This window comes from Tetrao urogallus (genome assembly GCF_951394365.1).
Source record: "Tetrao urogallus genome assembly, chromosome: Z".
Taxonomy (NCBI): domain Eukaryota; kingdom Metazoa; phylum Chordata; class Aves; order Galliformes; family Phasianidae; genus Tetrao; species Tetrao urogallus.
In genome coordinates this window covers 19,331,702-19,357,060 of record NC_136816.1, presented here as the reverse complement: position 1 = coordinate 19,357,060, position 25,359 = coordinate 19,331,702, and the positions used below count along the sequence as shown (strand labels likewise).

At 41.2% G+C, this 25,359-nt stretch overlaps 1 protein-coding gene across 1 annotated transcript in view; it reads left to right on the top strand.

Moving 5' to 3' along the window:
- NRG1 (neuregulin 1) overlaps window positions 1-25,359 on the top strand; it is a gene marked incomplete at both ends in the record, with an annotated part of 169,258 nt that overhangs the window by 35,068 nt on the left and 108,831 nt on the right. Inside the window, 3 exons of the mRNA XM_079548060.1 lie at window positions 3,235-3,359; window positions 10,606-10,656; window positions 13,477-13,527. Of these exons, the coding sequence (XP_079404186.1) occupies window positions 3,235-3,359; window positions 10,606-10,656; window positions 13,477-13,527 (227 nt within the window). The remainder of the gene's footprint in view (window positions 1-3,234; window positions 3,360-10,605; window positions 10,657-13,476; window positions 13,528-25,359) is intronic.

The following is a 25,359-nucleotide window of genomic DNA, read 5'->3' as shown; positions in this document are numbered from 1 at the left end:
GATAATTCTAGGGAGGTTGATTCAGAAGATGCAGGATCAAACATTCAGTGACATTACAGTGCAGCAGGTGAATCACACTAGATGCGTGTGCCCCTTCTTGTCCCACTGGAAAGTCCAGAGAAACTAAGAATTTAAAATTTGGTGAAAGGTACTTAAATACTCAATTTTTACCCTAAATTTGTCACAGAGTAACAGTGTACACCCAGTGAGTTTCTGCTGCTCTTAGGACTGTACATAGTTCAGTATGCCATCTTCTATTGATGGATCTGTACAAGTTTAAGCTATTTCTTTATGTCAGTGTAGACACAGTAAAATCTAAGCACCATGCAAGGCCTTTTCACTTGCTGTTTAAGCATTTCTGCTCATCTGCTTTTACTGATAATGTTTCATTTTATTTCTCTGCATCTCAAACGCACGTGAAGACCTCACAGTTCTGTGTTGGGTAGTATCCTGTACAGGGTCAGGCTCTCTTCATTACATAAATTACAGGATTTTGGGGCAGGATCTGATGGCTTTAGATAGAGCAGTGCGTGAGAAAACTTTATGTACAAGTGCCCTGTATCTTGGGTTTCATCCAAGCTTAGCCTGGATATTTGTTCGCAGACAGGCAATTCTGGATGACAGATGGAGCCTGGAAGCAAAATGAATTCAAGCAGTCAGATAAGGTGGGCTGAGACTGTATTCTGCAATGCATTTTTTCTCTTTCATGTATGAATATAAGATCTGCAGTGCCATAGTACTGATGGACTTAAGATGCAGCAGAGCGAACTGTGGAGGGAGAGGCATTTTTTGGTGTAGCATGGTATAGACTGACAACAGAACAAGCATTTAGGTATAAAATCCCTTATCAATTACTTTAAGTGAGTTCTGCTGGAGCACCATATTGCTATAAAGGGTTGTTTCATTTACAGCCATTCATGAGTCATCTTCTGCTCTGTCTGTTTTGAATTCTGTCATAATATGTCTTGATAATATCCTTACAGCTATAAATATTCGTTTGATTTCTTGTTCTTGAAGAATTTTTCTATGAATAAGACAAAATTTGGATTGTTAAAAGTAAATTTGTAAGCCATATGGTTGTTTTACCTATTTTAATCTCATCCTAAAGTTATAAAAGGAAGCCTCACTTCCTTAACTTTCTTCGTAGGTGTCATGTAAAATGAAGAGAATAAAAAAAATGTATAGGGTAAACAGAGTTACTGCTTCTAAAAGCCAAGAGTGCCATGAAGGAGGTTTGCATCAGTATTACTTAATGTCATAGAGAGGAAAAGAGACTGCAGCAGACACACAATGAGAGCCTAAATAAAAGTGATATCACTGCAGCTGTGCTTGCTTATCAAAGTGAGCTCCCTAAAGAGTGGAGTCTGCTTATATTTTCTCTTGAAATACCCTGAAGCTACAGCCTGCTCTCCTTATAGACAAATGTCTTCTAGAGTAGCTGAAAGATAACCCGTGGGATATAGGAAGTATCACATGTCCATGCAAGCTGTTAGATGGTATAGACTACTTCCAGGACAGGTCTTCAAGAGTCAAGGGGAGGTGTGTGGATAGCTGGCAGGAAGTTAAATAGCAGGCTGTTTTTACTGTGGTGCTAAGTGTAGATGTTAGATGCAAAATTCCATCCAAAGAGACAGTAGCTTCTGTCGGTGTCTTTTCCACTTGTACTCACTCACTCACTGTTGCCACCAGCTGGAGTCTTCTCTTACATGCTATCTGAAATGCAGTGAGGTATTCAGCCCAGTAAATTAATCCAATATTGGGAACCTGAGAAAAGTCTCCAAATTGTCTACTATTCGGTTGTTTACCTTTGAAACAAACCATAGCAAACTGATAATCCTAGGTTGGCTGCTGCCTCTTCTTAGAAGGCCAGTAGCCTCAGGAAAGTAGCTTTTTTTTTCATGGCATGACAGGAAATGCTTGTGATGCAGGTTTGAAGTAGAGTTGGGGATTCCTGCTGGCGCAGTGGTCGCATCCCATGAGGGCTACGGTGCTGAATCCTCAATGTTAGGACATTTGCATAGAGGCAGGAAAGGCTGAGATGCCTATAAGCAACGGATGGGATGGTTGACTGTAATAAAGGGAGAGATGGCTCAGAAGGGCGCACTGGAAGCAGTGCTGAGTATTTTGATTGCTCTAGAAGCACTGCTGCTACAAAGACTAATCTTTGGTGTGAACCCAGCCCTGCTCAATGGTTCCCAGAAGGAGTAACCAGCTGTAAAGTCTGAATGAAGAGTCAGAAAATGTGGCTGTGCTAAAGCAAAGCAGCTCCCCAGATACTGCTTTGCTCAGTACCTGTTGGTGTGACTGAGATTTTTAGACTGAAGAACTTCTGCCCCTTGGGGGGGTAGTCCATAGTGTTAGGATAGGCTAACATAGGTAAGCCTGTGTTCATGCGCTCCACTAAGGAACTATTCTGTGGATAAATGAAGGGGCCTTACTACAGGCAAAAACTTCCACAAAGCACTTATTTTAAACAGAAACTAGAAACACTGGTAATTTGTATATTTTCCCCAAGCTAGTCATTCTCTGCAGTCTTAGTAATGGGATTATTGACATCACATGAGTTGGGGACCCCTTGAATGACACCAGAGCATGTTCTTACCAAATTAATGAGCAGGCAGGAGTTCTGCATTTTGAAATCTAATCTCAAAACCTTGGAGACTGATTAAATTACGTCTCTGAGCCAGGAACAAAATGTAGCTTCATGCAAATTGTGCTCCTGCCCATAATTTTTTGTTAGTGCTGGAGAATGATTTACTATTGGGGTTTCAGAGGTTGTTGAAGAGAGTGGTGTGTCCTAATCTCATGATTATTTAGTCAAATGTTGGAAGCTACAGTACTTACCCAGAACTCTGCTACTGGCAATGTGAACCTGTAGAAAAGAGTAATTTATTTTAAAATTACACCCATCTCCATGGCATCAGAATAGACAACAATTTAGTTGAGGAAGGAAGGCTATTTTACAGAGATTTCCTTTAAGAACAAAGCGTCCTCTCAAGCAGAAAAGCATAAAGAAGCATCTTTAATTGAGTTCATTGATATGCCTGTTCTCCAGCATATTGTAGAAGAGAGATTTTTTTTTTACTGTCTTCCCTTCTTTCAAACCTGGTTAGTATTAATCTGTCAGAGTATAAGAATGGAAAATAAGAATCGGTTGAGGGTAAAAGTGCATTAGTTGATGCGGTGACTGTTACTCCAATAAAAGACGCTTACATGCTTTTTGTCATTTCACAGGAAATACTCTGAGCTTCATATTTATAGAGCCACGTTGGCTGACGCTGGGGAGTACGCATGCAGAGTGAGCAGCAAACTAGGGAATGACAGTACTAAAGCCAGTGTTATCATCACAGACACCAATGGTAAGGCTTGGCTCTTTATTTTGCTATTGTGTTCAGAAAGACCTTGACTTTTCTGTTATTAGGGCAAAAGAGTCCCAAGGAGGAGGAGGATGTGCAAGTGAAATGGAAGCAGAAATGCTAAAATCTATTACTTGTGCTGAGAAAATGAAGCACCTCTGTCATCGAGATGCTTGACTTTCCTTACTTGGTCAAATAAGATGTGTCCAGTGGATCTCCTATGGCTTTTTCTGTGATAGACTTCCCAACATGAAGTTAAAGTCACAGTCTAAATAGATGAGATGGGAAGATAATGAAGGAAAGGAAATATTTTAATTCTTGTGATATGTGTGAACAGGAGAGTCATGAGAGTCCTGTAGAGGAGCTTTCATTTACCATAAACAAGTCTTATTTTCACTTCTAAACTAGAGCTCCCCTTCTTCTCTTCCATTTGCATGTTTCTGATTGCCACAAGTTTTCCTTCCGCTGATTTTGATAGCTTTCGGTTTTTTTTCATGATTTCCACCATAGTAAAGACAAAAGCATATTATTCAAAGGCAGGAATGTACCTTAAGGCACCTTCATGTGCTGCATTTTAAACTTTTTTCAGGAGGAACAGAGATTCTTAGTTACCTGAACAATTTTAAATTATTATAGATTTGTTAATTGTTTTTGCAGAGCTCCTTCACTTCATTTCACTGATAGTTCTGAATGCTCCTTGCAGGATTTAAGAAGTGTTTTCTTGTACATAAATGTTTTAACAGTACTGTTTCTCCTTGCACGTGCTTTGAAGGTGGTGGTTCAGCTGAAATGCTCTTTCTTAACAGTGGCATTATCTAATGTGGTTCTGATAATTCAAACTCCTGTGTCTAACTCATGGTGAAGTATCAAAGAAACACAGTGTCATTAGCAAAGGAAGCATACATTATGCGTGTACATAAGATGAATTTGAAGCTGATGTTCCAACGGGAATTACGCAGTGGTGCTTTTTCTGTTCCACATTGTGCCCCAAAGCAGGATGTAGGCATTTCAATAAATAGGAAAACAAATGTAAACTTTTGCCAATGGGATTTGTCTTTGGATATCTGCTGTTTTGTGGTCATATGGTGATTGCTTGGCTGTATTCACATTGTGTATTTGCTATTCTAATTCATTAACTGAAGAATCCCAAGTGCTAAGATTTCACATAAGCTGTCTGGTATTATAGTCATGATCAGATGTCAGGAGACTCATATAAAAGATCAAGTGTTATTTACTGGAATGTTATTAGGAGCAAAAATGTGTAGGTGTTTCTGTGCAGCTTAGTAAATGCTCTTGGTTTCCATGAACACAATTTTTGATTGCTCACAAGCTGCTTACATGGAAAGCTCCTATACTGTTTCCAAGGAACTGGAGTTTCCAAAACTCTGCTGTAGGCACCGTGCCTGGGCAGTGATACAAATAAACACAAAAAATGTGTGGGCATCCTCCATTACTTCCTCAGAGAAGGAATGGTGACCTATGTGGGGAAGGATTTAATTCCTACTTTGTGACATAAATTTTTGAACTTCCCTTTGGGCTGTCCTGAATGACAGCAAAACACTTCTACTGCAAAGAATCAGGAGCCTGGATTTGAATGAGAACATTTGCAGGCAAACTTTTCAATGTAAATTTGTAACTGATATGTTAGAATTTGTCTAATCTTGTTGTGAAACATAAGTTGTTTAAAACACCATGCATGCAAACAGGGAAAAATTGGATCCAACCTAAACGTAGCAGCTGGCTCTTTTCAGTGAAGATCTGAACTGGAAACGCAGTGATATCTGAACTGAAACATCTCAGTGACATTTGATAACCTAGAATCAGGCATGGCAGCCTTCACTGGATGATTAAATCAATCATGCATATTTGGTTGCCGCACATACATTTGAGCCCCCTTTGCTTACTGTTTCTTGTAAATTACCAGTAAAATAGTTCCTATTTTTTTCTGCTAAGCTTGGTATTTTCCACCTGGAGTTGAAGAACAGCATGGGCAACATCTAGTGACTTAAGAGCAATGAATCCCTAAGGCCTCAGAGGGCAACATCTGCTTTCCAAACAGGGACAGACCCCCTGCACTGTTGACCTCCTCACCCCTTCTTCCACCACATTCCATGACCTCTTCCCCTTGCTGGCTTAATGACTGATTTGGGATCCAAACTTGGTAATGAGCCCTGAAGGATAGTCATTATTCAGGTCCCGTATATGTGTGGTCCTGCTCTTTTATGGAGGGAGAAGGAAAGAAAGGAATCAACCTAAAAAAAAAAAAAAAAAAAAGGCTCTTATAAATTTCCTGCCAGTGGGCTTTTAGGGAAGACTTTGGGGTCCTGGACAACACAGGAGCCAGCTGTAGAAAACTGTAATGTGGACCCCTGAGAAGGGTGAACTTCTTCAGGGTAGACAGAATGGTTGTTGGTAATCTGTGAACCTTACCTTTAATTAAGCACGTCGTATGCACCGTTGGCACCTGCATACTCACCTGGCCATGCTTGTGAAGTTGCCCCACTGTCCATGATCTATTAGTTCCTCCTTTTCCTTTATGCTGTGTGCATAGGTAAATGCAGGGTAAATAAGGGGATGATATTTCTGGAAATCAGGTTTTTCTTTCCACTAAGATATTATTACTTTTCAATGTAAAAATCCTGGGGTTAATTCCCTACATTTTGGTTTTTTTTTGAAAGTTTATCTATTTTGGTTGACATTTTCTTTGCTGTTTTCCAAAAGGGAATTCTAGAGATAGATCAAAGGTCTATCTAGCATTGTGCCTTATCTCTAAAATCAACCAGAAATGAATATTAAGAAAAGTTACATGAAGAATAAGGCACAATATGTGACTTTTTTCCCCCGAAAAGAACAGAAAAAAAACACCTTTTGCTGTAAGGCCATGCATCTGAAAATAACCAATTTCTATTCCCTGCACCAAAGCATAAAAAAGTGGGTATTTCTCAATAAACCATCGTAAAAATTTCTCTCTTTTTTTTTTTTTTCAATGAGAAAAGTACTTTATTTTTCCTTGATCTAATTCTCAGGAATTATAACACTTTCTTACTTAAACAGTAATAGTGCAATAGCTCAAGTCTTTATTACTGCTACTGTTATTATTATCATTGCTGTTAATTGAAACTGCCCTGTTTGTTCTTATGCAAGTTTTCACTGTAAGTGAACAGACCTACAAACACACATGCAGGATGTGCACTGTGTTTTCCTGTAACATTTCTCACATTTCTCCTTTTAAAGACACATTAAGCCTCATTTGTAGAGCCACATCTATGGATAAATAATGCAGCAAATGTAAAAATAGGTAGGCAAAATCTGTTTAGCATTCATATGAACAAGTAGTGGGAGCTTTTCTGTTCCCTTTTAAATTTCTAATGAGTATAAGTTGCCCACAGGATATGAGCTGCATTCTTAATTTCATTCACTCTTATTCATGTATTCTCCCCTAAGAAAGATTGTAATTGAGGTCAGTTGAGCCATGATGTACTCCTGGAGTTGTATAAATTGTACACAGGTTTGGTTATGCAATAATAGCCATTTTTTGCAACCTAATTTGTCTCTTTAGCCAGGCGAAGGATTTTTACAGTGAACTTTTCTGTGGCCTTCCTCATGAATATAAGACCTTAGCTCATTACAGGACTCTGAAAGAATACTTTCTACCACAACCAAAGCTTTTAACTGTATGTCTGAAAACTTTGTCACAAAAAATCTTATCTAGTTAACTAGGTAAGTGACCTCATTTTCTCAAGTGTAGAGTGCAAAGGCTGAATCCAGTGTCAGCCTTACACTTTAAAACCCATTGACCTAAATCCTTTGTCACACTAAGGAGATTTGCGGTGCCCAGCGTGGCTCAGCATACAAAGGGGTGGATTTCTGCAGAGATGTTTGAGAAGTCAGCAGTGTTCAGTGTTCACAGCTGCTGTATTGTTGCAGGGTACTGTGTGAGTGCTCATCCTGCACATCTGCACAAAGTGAGCTGACATTTGAATCATTAGTAGGGATGGCTGGGATAGCCTCACCTGAACTGAAGGGAACAGGAAGTGTTCAGATGATAGTTACACATAACTCAGCTGTGGGCAGAGGTAATCCTTGATAAATTCATGAATACAGAGACAATGGCCTGATAAACTCCTGGTTTTGCATCCTTATTATTTGCAGCACTGCTAACAGCTCAGAATTGTGCAGTAGCCAGCAGAAATCTGGTATTCATCATTTGTTAAAGCATCTAGTACTCACTGAGCATGTGGCCAACTGTGAAACATCTCAGAAGCAAGAAAAGTCCCTTCCTACGTATGCATTAATCTGAAATTTGATAAAAACAGGAGTGTTTTTCATTAACATAATTACAAGTTATCTAGGACCACAGTTTTTTTGTTTTTGTTTTTTTGTGGTTTTTCAACATGGTAGGCTGACCTAATGTGTCATATTATGAGTGGGTGCAAATGAGCATTTTTGGGACCAACGTCAGTGGTTTTGGCCCTAAAGACAAGTATTACCGTTTCTCTGCCTGCTGAAGAACAAGTATCAGATGTTCCAGATACTTCCCTTTTCTCTAGATATGTGGCACCTATGTGTCTGACAAAATCAGTGCAAAAGCCTTAAGTCACTAGTAGAAAATAAACCTCAGGATCACTTGAAACGTTTTTGCAGCTCTCACTTGAATCCTCCTCAGAACTGAAGTTGTTGTCCCTGTCAGAGTCCTCGGGGATGTCTTGGAAGCTGAAACCAGAACCCATGAGATCAAACCCTCAGTTTACTGAAGCAGGCTTTTTGTGCTAGGTCTCAGGCAAACTAGCAGAGGAAAAATGGGCTGTAGGGACATTCAGAGGGCTCTTCACGAAAGTGTCTGTATGGCTGTTAGATACTTGGTTATCCCTGGAAAAAAAAGCCCTTTCCAGAGCAGGAAGACCTCGTGCCTCCCTGAGCAGTGCTTGCTGCCTTGGCTTTGAACTGTCCCCTCTCTGAAGCCCAGGCAATGCTCCCTGCCCGGCAGGACAGATCAAGATGCCAAGTTCAGCAAGAGTGCTGCAACTCCCTTTTGTGTTCAGAGACTCTTCCCCATCTCAACAGAAGGGACAGGAGTTGGAGCTGGTCAGAGTTGAGATGGGACTGAGAGACTGCAAGGACCTGTCCCCTAAAGCATTCCCAAGAAAAGATTTTTTGCCTGTTCTCGCAACATTTTTCCTTAAGAAAGCTCCAGCACAAACATATTCAGTTTCAGGAAATGGCACCTCATGAAATCTGATCACTTCCTAGAAACTCCAGGGGACAGGGATGGAGCATTTGAGGTTGCTGCTCCTCATAGGGAAACAAGCTGTGGCCTCCGTATCTTCAGCAATTGCAAGTACCATGACTAAAACATGCTTGGGCTTTTCCACCTCCAAGAATTGAAGGCTCCCATAAGCAGCCTCATCTTGTTTTCAGATGGTTCGTTGAGTGGAACTCTGTCGTACTTCTTGTCTAAGCAAAATATCTCTTTTTTACTATTGTGGTGATAAATAAGCACAGCACACATTTTTTTTCATATGCTACCATCCACTGTTAATGCTCCTAGTATGAAAATCACTAACAAGGCTTGGTAATGTGTGACTTAGCCATGTTTTCCAAACATATCTCTAGACACATTTCTGATGTGGGGGGCTCTGGCTGTGTCTTCCACTGGAAGGGATACTTTCCACCTGTGTTTTAAAGACATAGTCAAGCCTAGGGAGGCAGCAATAAGAAGTACTCCAAAAAGCTCAGCACAAGCACTAAATGGAGCATGGTTTCTTTGACTGGGAAAGAAAAGGTTGCTCCAGTCATGCCAGATGCTGAGCTGCTCAGCTGTCAGACATGTTCTATCTCTGTTATGACTAAGAAAGGTTAATTGCTCAGACGCTCTCAGTGCACAACAGCAAACTGCCTCCACAGCTGACAAATGGTCCTGAAAGCTGTCTGGCTATGGGCCACTATGTTCCAAAGTTTGGAAAGTGCAAAGGTTTTGACCTTAACAATGTTACTGATGATACTCATTTCCATGCCATGCACCACTGGCTGTCAGGGAAATGCTGCATAGCATGTTCTCTCTCATTAATGAGATGAAACCAGGTTCTGTTGCCCACACAAACAAGATATTTGCCAATGGAAACTGGACCAAAAGGGAAAAAACTACTAACAAGATAGAAATTAACACACTGGCTCAACACAAGCTTAAAGATAAGGATCCTGAGGGGAAGACAATTGGGACACGTTCCGTCTCTGTTCAAGACTCTATGCAAACTGATGAACATGAGCAGGGGGCTACCTGATCCATAATCAAAGAACAGAAGAAGAATTTTCTTAAACTGTCTTTTCCTATGTCTCTTTTGAGGCTTTTTCTAAACCATTTTTTGTTTGGCCTACCAGAGAATTCTTGGTGTGCCTTGAGGATTCAAGGGAAGACCTCTTCCCTGGCATCTGTATCCTTTCTCCAAACCTGGAACTCAAACATGTGCAGCAGTACCAAGCTGCACAGATCTGAGGTGGGAAATTGTTGTGCAAATATGAAGAAAACTGAGATACATAGAACTGAGGAGTAATTTATTCATACCTATGGAAGTCCGTGCGCTTGTGGCTTGTAGTGTCAGCAGTGCACAGTCCAGTGGATGGTGTCATTAGAAAAAGGGAACTCCAGTGCAAGAAGTCCATGGCATTGTGTCACTGGCAACAGCACATCTCTATAGGACCAGGATGGAAGAGCAACTTTCCTCCTCTCTTCAGCAAAGCAACTGATTTCCATCACAGCAGTCATCCCATGGGAGGCTGGATTTGCATGTGTGACTTCGAAGATTTCAGTGAAGTGGCAAGTGACATTACTGGATGTACTTAGCAGCAATCGAAGTGATATGAGCAGGAACACATCTCTGCAAAATTTAACTCTCTAGAAGCATAAGGAGTGAACACTCACTCCGACGCCTTCCAGAAGCAGAACCATCTGTGTGATTTCTCCTGTTGCCACTGATCAGTTATTCCCAGAGGAGAATGAAAGATTGATCAACTGGCTTCTTTGAGAAGTAACAGACTATTTCTTCAGTCCCACCAGCAGACACCATTGTTTTTCTTTTTTTTTCCCAAAAGGAAACTTCTGCAAGCTGATGCCTCTGCAGCTGAAACAGAATTTAAGCTTGCTTCTTTGAGCATCTTTTCCTCTTTTCCTCCTCCATTTTTGGAGCTGATTGCTGCTAGAGGAACACCTGGCTCCACATTATAACTTCTTGTTGCCTCTTGTGTTTTCCAGAGAGCACCAGCAAGATACCAGTATCAACAGAAGGGACAAAAACTTCTTCACGTAAGTTCCATTAATAGAGTCTTCCTCTCTACTTCTCTTTGTTTCTTTCTGAACTGCTTCTGCAGCTGTGAGACTGCTTCTTCTTATCACCTGCATCAGTTCACCCGCATCCAGAGCCTCAGAACCTGCTTATGATCTTGAATGCTGGATCTCTTAGGGACTAAGAGATGAATGAAGAAGGGTTAAGCATACCCGTTAGTATCCTGGAGCTGTACTGAGGATTATAACATGGCCTGCAGTTGTCAACCTGCAAGCAGCCCAAATGAAAGCATATTTGAGCTGTTAGGACCTGTGTTTTAAAAAGCACTTTTTGCTCCTGTTCCTGTACATCCTAGCAGCCACACATGAACTTGAGCATATGGATATACTGATATTTCCAACAGAAAGAATGCTGCCTAGACTGCTCTGTTCTTCTGGGCTCTAAGTGGATTGCCTGGCAGCTCTTCAGGATCTGTGAAGGTAGACACTAGCATAGTTTAACTGCTTTCAAAACTGCCTTTGGCACAATAGGAGCCTTCCCCAGGTGGTTTCCTTTCAGGCTGGTGGAATTCTGCTTTCAAGATCCCACTTTCAGTTACGTATTTCATACCTCTAGAGTCACTCCTGGAATGACCCCAATGAGAAGTCACTTTCATTATTTTAACATTGGAGTTACTTCAAATATGGTCACAATTCTAGCAGTTATCTCTACTACTAAGTTTGGCTGAGGGAGCTGTGGATAGGCACATGTAAGCTGAGCATCCCAAGATTTACAAGATGCACATATCCTGCTTGGCAGAGAGGCTGGGGTCCTGCTAGCTTTTTGAGAAAGCTATGTCTGGCAGAGACAGGTTTTAGTGTGAGATGACAGTGTTTGTAGGCTAGATCAAGGAAAACAGTGTGATTGCCAGATTTTGCATTTAGCATGCCTGCAGCCTTCCCTTTGATGCATCTGCGTGTGTGGCGACCTACTTCTGAAATCTTGGCACCACTGCCTGACAGAAAAGCCATTGGATGTGCCCATATTCTTTCATGTTCTCAGTGGGGCCTGTCACCAGTGCTTCACTGGGTATCTATAAGACCACATAGCTAATAGCAAGTGTCCTGTAACCATTGGAACCATTCTTGTTCAAAGAAGGTGACATGCTGGTCAATGACTCCACTATGCTCCCCCTTCTGCAGCAAGAATGCAGACCCTGCACTTTGCTCCCTTCTTTCCCATGAAATATGTTTCTTGTTATGAGTAGTCTCTTTCCTTGCCTGTGTCCCTTCCAGTGCCTGCTGTTACATTACTGCTCTCTTCCTTGCTGCTTTTGTTGTCTGGAAGGAAAGAGGCAGGCATGTTTAAAAGGCTGGCTGCATTCCTGATAAATCCACTGCACTTGCAAATGCAGTGCCAAGCAGCACATCATGCTGTTGGCTTGAAGGATAGCAGAAAGCAAAAAGTTCAATGGCCGCATGTTGAGATCTTCTAATGTGCATCTCTATGGCATTCTGAATAGGTCTTTGCTATGTGGCTAGATCAGATATCTGCTTGATGCCTTGGTCCAGACCACTTCAGCTTTCCCTGTCACTGCAGCATTCTTCTGCTGACTGATAACATCTGAGATCTCAAGCATTACTTATTTTTTCCAGACCTTACAAATGCAAATAAATTATCAGTGTGCTGCTTCTCCAGTTGGAGGTTGGCTGTTGTGAATGATGATGTGTGAATCACCAGGTGTTGATAGGAGGGCTTACAGAGCAGTTTTAGCTTTCAAGTGAGGTTTTACTCTGGCTAAAAGCTGACTCTACTAAGCAGCAGGCTCATCTTTTCTGCCTGAAGTGACATGTTGCTGAATATTTCACTAAAGAGCATGCCTTATGCCTCACCTGCTCCTAGGGATCGCAGGCTGGTTGCCCCTCTCGGTGGCATGTCACATTACTGCCTCAAGCTGACTGTTCTCCCTGCAGACACTTTCTTCCACCTGACAGCACTCCTGAAGCACGCTCCTGAATTCTTTCTTCATGCACGACACTACGTTCTGCTGGACTCTAAGACAGTGAAAGCTAAGCACCACCCAAATTCCTAGTCCCATCTTGCTACGTGGTTCAGTTTCTTACAGTGCAGGAGGTTCAGCCCCTGCACAAGGCTGGCATGCTTCTTTCATTAACTTTTATGAGTGCTTGCTTTGTGTGATTTCTGCTGAGGTCTGTTTCCTTCAGCTGTCCTACAAGATTATTTGCCATCTTGAGAACGTTGTTGTTTTTTTTTTGCCCTTTGCAACCACTTTGGTTCTGGTGCTGTGTCCAGTTTTAGTCTGGAACATGTCCTGCTCCCCCTTCCAGCAACAGCTTTTTCCAGAGGTTGTAGTACTCAAGGACCTGCTGTCTTCTGAGCTGCAGAGGTTCTTATCATAGTTGTGGAGTCCTGACTGCCCATTTGGAGTTAGGAAACTAGAAGATAAGCAGCTAGTGTCTCCTGAGTTGGCATGGGGATCTTCAAGACCTACTGCTTTCCACTTTCCTCTGATGCTGTCACAAACAGCTGAACATTTTGCTCTCTCTTTGCCAGTTTTCTCCTGATCTTCTCTCCCAGAACTGTGGAGCATTTTTGCTGTAACTGATTATTCACAGTGTGCCTAGGACACACTGTACCAACTTTGAAGTTCTTTGCTTTCTGGATCTATCTCTTTTTTTTTTTTTCATCTGCTTCAGTGGGTTTCTGATTACTACAAAAAGAGAAATTAAAAAAAAATAAAGAAAGCCCTTCTTGGGGAAAATGTTTGTGTTCCTCCAATTATAACAGTGTAGTTGTGGCTTTATTCTTACAACTTTATTGTTACCTTCTGTGTGTTGCAGAACCCATGCTTAGGATACAAGCTTCAACAGAAGGAACAAATACTTCCTCCTGTAAGTACATACAAGCTGTTTAAATTATTGCTGGCAAGCATCTTGGATTCAGGTTGGATGGGTCCGTGAGCAAATCTGATCTAGTACTTGATCTAGCAGCTGGCAACCTTGCCTGTGGCACAGAGGTGTGAACTTGGTGATCCTTGAAGTCCCTTCCAACCCAAGTTATTCTATGATTCCATATGATTCTATGATTTTCCACCCTGTAGCTCAGCAAACAATGTGCTTCTGTCTAAAACTACAATAACGGCTTGGAAGTGACTGGATAGGATTCCTGAACTACAAATACATCATTGAAGGGTTGTTATTTCTTGAATATATGAGAATATGATTCTCAGAGACATGTCCTTTGCAGATTGATGGCTAAACACCCTCCTTTAGAAAGGTCAAATGCATATTTGGGTAGGATAAGGGAAGGGGAAACTGCTTCAGTTTCCCATCTGAAATTCCCTTCTCTGCTTCCATGCACCCTGCTCCTGGAGTACGTCATCCTCCAGTCCAGCCATTCCTAGCTGGGGTGCTTTTTGCTTCATCTCTGTGCCAGCTGGTGCATGTTAGAGCTCCTCAGGACCTTTTCCCTTTGCCTATTGGGAAGAGGATGAGGAAATTGATGGTCTTTTCTTGTGCGTCTTCTCTCAGCTAGGACAGAGAACCAGCATGGCAGCACCAGAGCAATCCTGTCCCTCCTGAGGTGGAGGCAGGAGTTTGCCTCTTTGTTCATCTTGAGAGCGCACTGGGATCTTCAGAGGCACAAATAGGGAAGGTGACTCTTGTCTTCATCTGTAGTTTCTCAGGGAAACATGCTCACCTGTGGTAATGCTAAGCAATTCCACTCTATAGAGCAATCAGGCAGAGTTTTAAATAGAGCCAAACTGACCACCTGCTCAGCCTGATTTTGTGCCATGGAAGAGGGCACCTCAAATGAGGTCATTGGTGTTGCAGGAGGCAGGGTGCTGACCTTCTTCTAAAGCGTGAAGTATTGGTAGCTCTCAGAAATGACATGGCAGGTGGGATAGACCAGTAGTCTTATCCATGGCAACTGTTCCAGCGTTGCTATAAAATACAGTGCATGCTCTATAACAAACTGTACATACATGCCCTGAACTTAAATCTCATAGCTACTGTAGCAGCAAAAGCAGAATGACCAAAGCCAGGTCTCTGGATGCTGAATTCTGAACATTTTTGGTATTCTCTATGAGATGCAGAAGATTTATTTCCATAGATTTTCTTCTCCACTATTAGGCTGATTGGTGTTTTAAGTGTGTCTGAAAGAAACTTAGAAATCTGATAGGTTATTTAAAATGATCAAAAAGCTTTCTGCTAGCGAGGTAAGAAGAGTAAATACTCTTGGTCTTCTTTTTCCTCCAAAGCATAGCAATAGGGAATGCAAGAGTAATTCCTGGAGCATTTTAAAACAGTCATTTCTTTCTGCTTTGTTCTCAGTTGAATTGGTGTTTATCAGAAGTAATTGTATCCGACTCACTAAAATAAGTAAGAGAGAAGAGAGAGCAGCACTGGATATTGCTGTCTGTCCTGTGTAGCAAAGGTACTACAAAGTAGGAGGGAGCTGATGTTTATTGTTAACAGATGTGAATGTCTACTCACACCATAGGGCAGTGAGGGAATTGAATCAATGTACTTGTTCAAAAGTGGCTCAGGGCTTTTCTTTTCTGAATTTCAGTGGGATATGTCCATGCCACGCATGTCACTGTCAATCTTAAACAGCTACAGGAGCTAAAATTAACTGTTTCCTTCCACTTCTCAGACCATGATAGATGTTTCAGAGAAAGTGCTGGCACAGTTACTATTGACCAGATGCTGGGAAGGACCTGAGAACAGCAATGATTAAGTAGGCGCTCTGCCCCAAGCTTTTACAAATGAACAGACGTGTCAGGCTTTGCTTTCTTAGAGTTCCAGTGACAGATGTATTCGGAACAAAAATTTTCAAAAAATCCTGTCTCTGCCAAGTGCTCCACAACAAGCATCCCAAAACTGAAGGTCCCTTTGCCCTTTTATGTGCATACGTACTTCAGCTCCAGTTTGTTTTGAGAGTGTTAGCCTTCATGCTAAAGTAAAAGAGAAGAAAAAGACCATGATATATTTCTAGTTCCACACAACAAACTAATGAGAGGATGAAGCAGTGGTTCAAGGGAGGAAGTGGAAAGTTTTGTGTTCTGTTTCATAAAGTGAGACTTTTGAGATGTAATTGCTAGCAATCCCCCTGTCAGATAGAAGTGATTTCCACCTTCCTTTCCACCCCACCCCTGGAACTGTCCCATATATGTTTATTTTTCATTGTGTAATACTGAAGCCCAGGTTGAAACTTTTTGGTTTTTTTAACAACTAAGTTGTCTCATTTTTGTGCTCTCCATACCATGGACTAGAGAGATCATTCTTAAGCACATCAGAACAGTATGAGAATGGAAGGCATTTTTTGCCCCCTTACTTTCAGGGCTGCAAATCTCCAAAACATATCTCTTATGATCCTGCAATTTCCCATTCTTCTGATGTTGCACTGAAAAAAGGAAGCCTGAGGCTTTAGTCTAGTGCCTTGACTTTATGGCTTCAGTCAATGGTATTCAAGACTAGAGAAATAAAATGTGTTGGTCTTTTTGGTCTTCTGGGACATGTTATTGAAGGAATCTTGGCTTCTCACTGACAGGTAAAATAGCATATGGCAGTCCTCCTTTTCCTTAGAAAAGTGATCCAAAATGTTACATTCTCATTTGTAAATTTGAACATACCTGGAAAAAAAAATTAAAATCAGTGAGGCTTCCTGTTTTGAAATGATCAGCACTGTGTGCAACCTCCTGATGGAGGAATACTGTGTGAGGGAAAAGAAGTGGTGGGCTTCAGGGTATCTGTCTGTGGTGGTCACATCTCCCGTTGACATAGGAATTGTCTGCACAACAATACAGGTGTATAGAACATCCATGACACTGTGCCTTAGCTTATTGTTTCTAAGAACGACGGCAGTTCTGAAACTCATGCTCAGAGGGTTAAATTGAGTCAAGAGCTGTGTGTTTTTAGTGGTAGAAAATGAAGTTAAAGGGAGCTGGAACTTGTGGAAGTATGTTTCAGACTGGTCATCAGGGAGGGAAGCATTTAGTTAATTGCATCTTGCAACATTACCTTCATGCCATTGTTTATACTGCCCATTAAAGAGCTGCTCGTTAATATGTCTGCAGAAATGCTTCCTCCAGCAACAAGCCTAGGTGCCTTGTGTAGCCTGCCTGCTCCAAAAGCAATACTCAGTTCAGATTGTCCACTTGTGCAGAAAGGTGAGCCAATAACCAGGAAGGTGGATCTGCTTGGAATATACTTTTGATTTTGTAGTGCCTTCCTGAGGGACATGAGTATCAACAGGAGAACAGGTGGAAGGTTGGTCCCACCTTGTCTATGTCTTGCTTTTTGGAAGAGAACAGAGAAAGTTGCTTTAGCTTTTGGCTGGAGAAAAAAAACAATGTTGACTTTGTCACATAGGCTAGTTTAACCTTATTTTCCCTCAAATTTTTGTGCAGGCCTTTGAAACCTGCACAATTTTTTTAATTTTTTAATTAAAAAAAAAAAAAAAAAGATTAACTGGAGGAGGAATGTGTTGGTTAGGACTGCTTATTTCTTCTCTCTAGATTTTATTATTTGTAAGCTCCAATATAAAATTAAGTCTCCCAGTTAGCGGAATACTGCTAAGTGGAATGGATCCCCTGCTAAAACCCAGTGTAGTGTGCAATATTTTCTAATTTCTTTCTCCACAGTGGGCACTAATCACAATGCAGAGCACAGTGGTAATCTCAGTACCATTATGATTTGATCTGGCATGACAAATCCTGTTTCCTGTGTTTAAATTTTGCAGATAGGGCAAACTAATGTGAACAGATTACATTTTCCAGAGATACAGCTTTCAGCCTTCATGTGACTCTGGTCTAAGGGTCGTGTGACATTAAATGTTTGTTTCCAAAACACTTAATCTTGCAGAGTTCTCTGCAGCTGCATTCTCATTTCCTTGTTCTTGGATTGGCATTGAGGACCTGAGGTTAAGCGGCTCCATTGGAAAGACTGGACATGTCAAACTTCTGAGTCGTCACTGCTATTAGAAAGTTAGTTGTCTTCTGTGCTGTTTTGGTGTTTTTTGGTACTTTGCTGTTTGGTTTTGTTTTATTTTTCTTCAAAGAGGTCCTGGAGGTGAAAGGCAATAATGAGTATGAGCAATATTAAAATTGGAAGAAGCTGACATAACAGTCTTAAAAAGTAAGTGGGACAGTTTATGGAGCTTTAATAGAGCTAGGGAGTGAAAGAATTTTAAGGACATCAGCTTTATCTATCCTTATCTTTGTGCATGTGGGTATAAATCTATAAGGCCAGTGCTTGCCTCAGCATGTGTATATGATGAAGCAATAGTGTTTTCTGTATAAGGATGCACACATACGTAGATTTAAGATGTATGTATAATGGTGAAAGCAATGATTTATTTCAGACTGTGATTTCTTAATGCAATGGATTACATCAAAAAAGCACCATCAAGCATGAGGCAGGCCATTCTGCTGCCATACATGTTGTAAAAGAGCCTTAAACTTGTGTTATTCCTGCACAAATTTTGCAGACACACCTCCTGTTGCCACTGACACGTTGTGGATCTTCTCCTCTCTCCAAGGTTCTCACAGAAACTTTCTATCATTTAGCAGGAGGACTGAGAAGTAAAATGTTTCTCAAAACTGCATTTCTAAGATCTCAAACCCAACAGTAAACCTCCTGAAAAATGTATCTCTGTGGGAGGGGAAAAATAAAAAAAGCCTGATTCTCTTCATTTCCCCACAGTGCTGAAGTTACCTGTCCTGTATGCCCAATAGAGACACAAATCAAGATCTTTGTGGTTTGCCAGCTTAGCCTATGCTGAACTTGGAAGATGCAAGCTTATATCACAGGGGTGTGTTAGTGGTCTGATCACGGTCTTCTGGTTGCTGTTTCTTCCATGGGAAGAAATCCCTGTTGCTGACTCTACGATGAAAACAGGTGCTCAACGCTTCTCATTCCCCGTTCTACACCAGCTAAACCCTTCGTGAGTAGTAGCAATAAACATAGTTTGTGGCATTGGATCAGTCTTATCTGAACTTTCCTTCTAAGATTCCTAAAAAAAAATTTCCTAAAATTTTCAAGGCACTAAGGTAGTTTGTACTGAAGGAAGCTACCAACAGGCAGTAATAGTAGTTGGGATGTGGGAACAACATGGAACATGTGACCTTGACAGAAGCATGTTTCTATTTTAGGCATTCTGGTGAATCAAGATATGCCCCTAACTGGGCTGAAATCAAGAATGTCAGTCATTTGTAGGAAAGCATAAGGGAGCCAAAAGCTCAGAGCAAGTGTGAAAAAAAAGATATTCTCAACAGACAAAAAAAATTATGAATAGTGCCACGTGGGTACGGGATAATACTAATACAACAGGCACTTACTTAGTAACTTACCCCTGAGTCCACAAATTCTGTTCATCTCTTTTTCTTCCATGTATTTTCTAACAATAAATACCTACGTCTGAGGCACCCCGAGTCAGCAATGCCAAGTCCTCTGTGTCCATGTTTCAGCTTTGATTGGAAAGGTCCAAGAAAGAGGAAAGACCTAAAGGGCATTTGGATTTTCAAGTCTGAATTTCCCAGCATGCCTGGTGGTTTTACTGAACTTACTTTGTTGGAAAAGAATGCATACCTGGCTTTCTTGGATTGTGTGTTCTGGGCTTTCCGTTCTACATTCTCCCAGGGGAGGTCTTAAGCTGCATCAGCAGACCCAGTCTGGCATAGCAAGGCCCTGCACCATGAAAGGTTGTTTCAGATTAGTGGTCTGGCGGTGGAAGCATCAGTCATAAGGCAGAAATGGATGTAATACAAAGAAGACAAGAGACTGGGTCTGATGCTTTATTTTCATGCTGAACCTCCAATTCACTCAGTTCTAGTGAGTGTTGTCTAGGATGCTGTTGTCTAGGAAGAAGGAACAAAGTTTCTTAGAAGGAAATAAGGGAAGGGAAGATACCCCTCAGAGTCTTTTGGTTGGTCTCCTAGGTTCTGCTGATTTGTAAACAGGAATCCAGACAGCACTTTCCAGTTTAATAAGTGGGAGTGCTTCATCATTCAGTAGGATTTGTTTCTAGAAGATAAGTGCAGAGGATTACACAGCAGTAGGTAAAGGAAAAAAAAAAAAAAAAAAAGTATGCTATTATCGTAATAACTTGTAAAGTTGATGTCTTTGAGTAAGTTCCAGTTGCTTAAAAATAACTCCTCAATAACATACTTCTTAAAAGATGCAAACTGCATGACATGTTGCATTTCAAAAGCCATAGGCAAAGCGCTGTATACATAAATGTGATTTTCTCTTAACTGTATGGCTTTAAAAACCATCACTTTATCCCTCATTAACTTCTCCACATGGTGTTATGTTGCAGTAGAGACTCCACTTGGACTGTAGCAGGTAAATTAAAAGCAATGATTTCCCTGCATGCTGCTATTCTGACATATTCTAACAGTGCATTGGAAGCCAAGATAAACCCTCAGGAAGAAATTATCATCCTATCTTTCATGTTCACATCTCTTCCAAATTGCCTCCTGTAACCTCTCCTAATTGGATACAAAGTGGGAAAGTTGTATCTCCACTGACTTTCATTATCAAAATGTTCCCATAGATTCCTAATGGTTTCTGCTCTTCTTGACATTTTCCTGTACAGTGATGAGAACAAATCACTGTATTCACTGCAGCAATTAGAGAGTAGCTTTTTATAGCCATCTTCTCTCTAGGTGTGTATCTTCCTAAGTATTTAGTGGTAGTTAGCTAGTCAGAGAATTGAAGTTGCACCTGCAGTAGTGTGGAAATGCATGTTAAGGAGCACAGAACATGCATTTTGATTTTTTGAATAGGAAATTATGCCTTGGGGTAATTATCCTTTATGATTTATGTCTTATGCATAACAATATGTTGTTTTGGTGAATATATTTGTATTTCTCTATGTATTTGAATATGTATATACTTATATATATATGCATATACAATGCAGGAAGGACTCTTATTTCTTCGGATTTTCTTATCCTGACTGCCCACTCTTAGAGCTAGTACAAGCATACAAAGCTCATAGGTGTTAACAATAATTTCCGTTAGTCTCAGCATCCAACTGTCTGAGATTCATTGGCAAAATAAGTCCACGTTTTCCCTTCTGTAGGGATCTGCTTGCTGAAAAGAAGAAACTTCCATTGACTCCCATTTTTCAAGCCGCATCAACCCTACTGCTAGCTAAAAGAGCATTAGGCATTTCTAATTTATGGTGGATGTTCATAAAGGCAAAGCCTATGGTGCTAAGTGAAGGGAGGCTGAGGAGTGTTCTGGAGTACTGGAGCAGTGTTTGCCCACTCCATCACTGATGTGCTTCCTTGTGTTATTCTGCCCCTCATCAGCTGCTGCTTTCCAAGGCACTTGGATGACATTATAAAGCATAGTGAGCATTGAAGCCTTTCCCAGGAGGCAGTATGGGTACCATCTCACCAGCTCATCTCCATTCACTCTAATAAGCAGGTTATCACAGTATTCCAGCAGATGCTGTAATTCCAAGAAACTCCCAGGTGCTTTCATACTATTCAGCATACATTCAGAATTCATACAGCCCAGTTCACGACATAAAACTGCCACTCGGATGTGCTAAAGTGCAGCCTTCTCACAGTTTAGACACTGCGACATGAAAAAAACACAGGTATAAAATGTTTGTAACGAAGGGCAGAGCTGCAGCAAAGTAGTGTGAGATGCAGATGTAGGCCAGGCACACCACTTGCCCTTGGACTGAACTCTGTTACTGAGCAGCACAGAGATACCCATGCTGAGTCTGCCCTGTCTCCTTCCCCTCCAAGAAGTCCACATGAGGCACAGAGCACTGACATTATTCCACTGCCCCCCTGAGTTGAGCGATCTGGTCCATGCACTGAATACTTTTTGGTGATCTTGTACAGAAAGATGTGACCATACTTCATACACTCCAGTCCCAAGTCGATAGTGGACACAGCTGCTTTTCCAGCCCTGAGCATCTGACTGTGTTGTTTGTTCATTTGTTTCTGTTTTGTTTATTCAGCACAGAAAAGCTCCTAGCTTCAGAGCTATAAATGTTCAGCACTGATGTTGAGTCAGGGAGGATTTGACCATACAGACCTTTGCTGCCTGAAGCTTTTACAAAGATCATATGCTGTTGAGCTTATCTTAAAGTTTGGCATTTGTACACGGGGTGATAATAACCTTTCAGAAGGTAATGAGGTCATAATTTTTCTGACGTTTGGAAAGTGGAAAACTGAACTTTATTACTGATATTTTTCTGGTAATATTCACAGTCACGAAACATGATTCTTAATAACACAGTCAAGTGTCTATCAGGTATTTAGAGATTCTCCCAAGAACTTCCCAAAATGTCAGCATATTTGCCAATGAGTATCACTGCATTGGTTCATTTTTCAAAGGAAGAGAGAATCCCTACTCCAGGAAAGAAGTGTGAGGGCATTTTTTCACTGTCTGTTTTAAAGGCAGATATCTAGCTGGTTATTCTGTCTCTGGCAAAGGCCACAGCTTCCTACAGTGTAGAAACATGCCCAGTGGATTTGCTGCTGGCAATTGTGGCACAGACTGTCAGTAGCAGAAAGATTTTTCAGGTCTTCTCAAGTTGGAAGTGAGGCTTTTGTTCATTTGAAATGGGTTTTTTTTGTATATAGTAACAGGGGATGTTCTTTAGCTGTAGCTGGAATCCTGTTGCAATCTTCTGAGTGCTGGCATCCATTGCTCAGGAGCATCAGTTCAACAGTTTAGCTATTGTTCTGAGAAAAGGGTACATTTAAATGTCTGGTACTTTAGTCTGATCAAATGCTATCCTCCCTGCTTTTACCATAAAAAATAAAAATTATTAAAAAAATCCAAAACTGGCATTGAAATAATTTTTTAATCCCTTAATATTTAATTATATTTTATTTACAGCAGTACAAATACAGAGTAATTCCACTGACTCCACTGGACAAATAGGGAAACAGGACCGGGGTTTAACCTTGCAGTATATTTTTTATACAACAAATATGATTTTTATTTATCCCGTAGAACAACTCTTTCCTTCAATTTCCCATTGGGAAATCTTAGGCTTAGAACAAGCTGCAGGCTCTGCAGAGTTCCTGTGTGTTTTAATGATGTACACAAAACCCATTAGTTGCCACAGTGGCAACTACTGCTTGACAAACAGTAGGATAACAGTTGTCTCAGGGTCTGCAATAGCTAGAGAACTCCTAAACAGTAATTTTGCAGGAAGTTAGAAGAATAGCCTGGAGCAGCAGCACAGCCCAGTTAGATGTGTGTCTGACTATTTTGAGGCTAAATTAGTTTTCTATTGTAAACAGCTTTGAGTCATTTGCTGTCTATGGTCATAGGCAAGCTACCTCTGTAGAGTAGATGCTTGTAACTCCTTTAGATTTTTGTTGTTTTGGAGGGAAAAGGAGATTAAGGTAGGTCCAAAGAAGGAATGCAGTGAATATGGATTCTGCCATTTTTTTGGTGGACTAGTAGTTAGGCAAACATCGCTGCAATCCCTAAAAGCAGTGGATCAGTCTCTGGCTTCATGGGAGGTTACACAATTCTGAAACCCTCTCTACATCTGTTCAGCCAGCACATTTGGACTATGTGAAAGCTGAAATGCCTTCCTGTAGGCAAAAGAGAGAAAGTCAGGCATGGCGTAGGGACTGTGTACCTTAACCAGTTGCATGTTTCTGTTAGACGCAGAAGATCATTGCTGTCTTTCCCATGATTTCTGAATCCTGCCTCAAGTGTATAAGTGACCTCTCTTGCTGGAAGCAGTGCTGCAAGTAGAGTACTTTAGAGGACAGCAGCTAAGCATCAGCACTTTAGTAATTCTTACAGCCAAATGGACACCTGGCAAGGTAATGTGATGTTGTAATTATTGTTTGAGTTATGTGTAGAAAATATGCAGTAAAACTCCAGATAATTGCATGTGGATGGCATTTGCAATTATATGTTCACTGTATAATACGCATGCATCAGGGACCTCATACTGCAGCAAGAGAGCACAGCTATAAGCAGGCTGAGCAAATGGCATTTTTCAATTTAAATGTGCAGATGAATTTTATACACACGGACACTATTAACAGATCTCCATCAGGAAGGCTGTGTACAGGGAAGGAAATATTGCCTTTGAATTTGATAGGAATCTGGTCCTTAGGAACAGAATCACAGAAGGACTTTGGTTGGAAGGGGCTTTAAAGATCATCAAGGCCCAGCCTCCTTCCATGGGCAGGGTTGTCACTAAGTATCTGTTTCATCTTGAGCAATATCTTTTTTTTGTCTGTAAATGTCTTGTGAAATATAGGACTGTTACTCACAATTACAGCCCAAGAACAGCATGGATGAAGTAATGGTTGGAGAAAAAGTAGTCAAAAATGAGTGAGACAAAAATAGTGATTGCTACCAGATTTTCCAAAGATCTGAACAAGTAGCTGTAATAGAAGCACATCAGCTATTGTTGAAAAACTGAGACCGCTAACAAGAAAAGGACTCTTAGAAAAGCTGTTTAGTGAAAAATGGACATCAGTTAACTTTCTAGAATGAGAAGCAAGCAGGGAATGTGTGGCCATTTTTGTTTAGACTTGCTGCTCTCAAGTAGTTCTGCTGAATCCTCATGCTGCGGCAGTAGTTGGGTACAGGAAAAGTAGCCTAAGCAAAAGAGAGCTTGTGAGCATGATCTAGCATTTCTGCTGATCTTTGTCTCAACCACCTCTTGCCATCCATTTATCAAGTGGTACATATCCTCGGTGTGTCCCCTTTTGTAGCTGCAGGAAATCACCCATGTGACAATGTCTATTACTGCATTTGTGAGAAACACTCACCAGTAGAGGTTCAGTAAGTCTTTGAGTCTACTTATTTTTCTCTGAGATCTCTGAGATTTCTTCCTCAGCAGGATGGCTCCTTCTTGGCCTCCAGTAGCCCTACAGAAAGTAGCTACTCCCACTGATTTTCAGCGTGATCTCTGCAGACAGTGTTGCCTTTCATACACCAATCACTCTGCTCTACATATGACAAAACAGAGTTGCAACTAAAAACATGCCAGCCTCAGTCTGGGCTTTTCATAAGACACATAAGCAGGACAGCTTATTGTGTTCTGTCGGACTGATAAAAGAAGACTAAACCTTTTCCATCCATAGAGAGATATGAGGGAGGAAAAAGGGAAAAAATAGAGAACACTTATTCTTTCCAGTTAAAACTGAAATAGCTGTGGTTCTTGAATTGCAGTGTAGCTGATCTGGTCAAGCTGATCATGTGTGGTTGTGTCCTGTCTACCTGGCCCACCAGTCTCAGGCAGCATGCAGCAGTTGGTGCCTCAGAGACTGCTGCTGGAAAGGCACAACAGAAAGGTGATGCCTCTGAGAAGTGCTTCCTTCTAACAGCGACCATGAGGGGAAACTAAGCCTTTCTGACTCCTGATTTTCCTCTCGTTAGGCCTAAGGGGAGTCTTGTCTCTCTTGTAATCTTGTTTGGCTACCGGCTCCAGCTCCTTTCCACTCCCATTGCAAGCACCAGCCTGCTGTGCTGAAGGTCAGGTTCTTCATTGCCAGGCCATTTGGCACCCAGTGACATGGGGAGGGGGGGCTGTCCCACCTTACAGAGCCAGGGCAGTTAGGGACGATGGATGATTAAACCCTAAGCCACCAACTGAAGCGCAATCTTCTTTTGGTTTGCCTCCTCTTCTCATTCCTTGTCTGAATCAACAAGAAACCGTTACAGCAGCAAGCAGCATAAGCAAATATTGAGACTGGAATTACATACCAT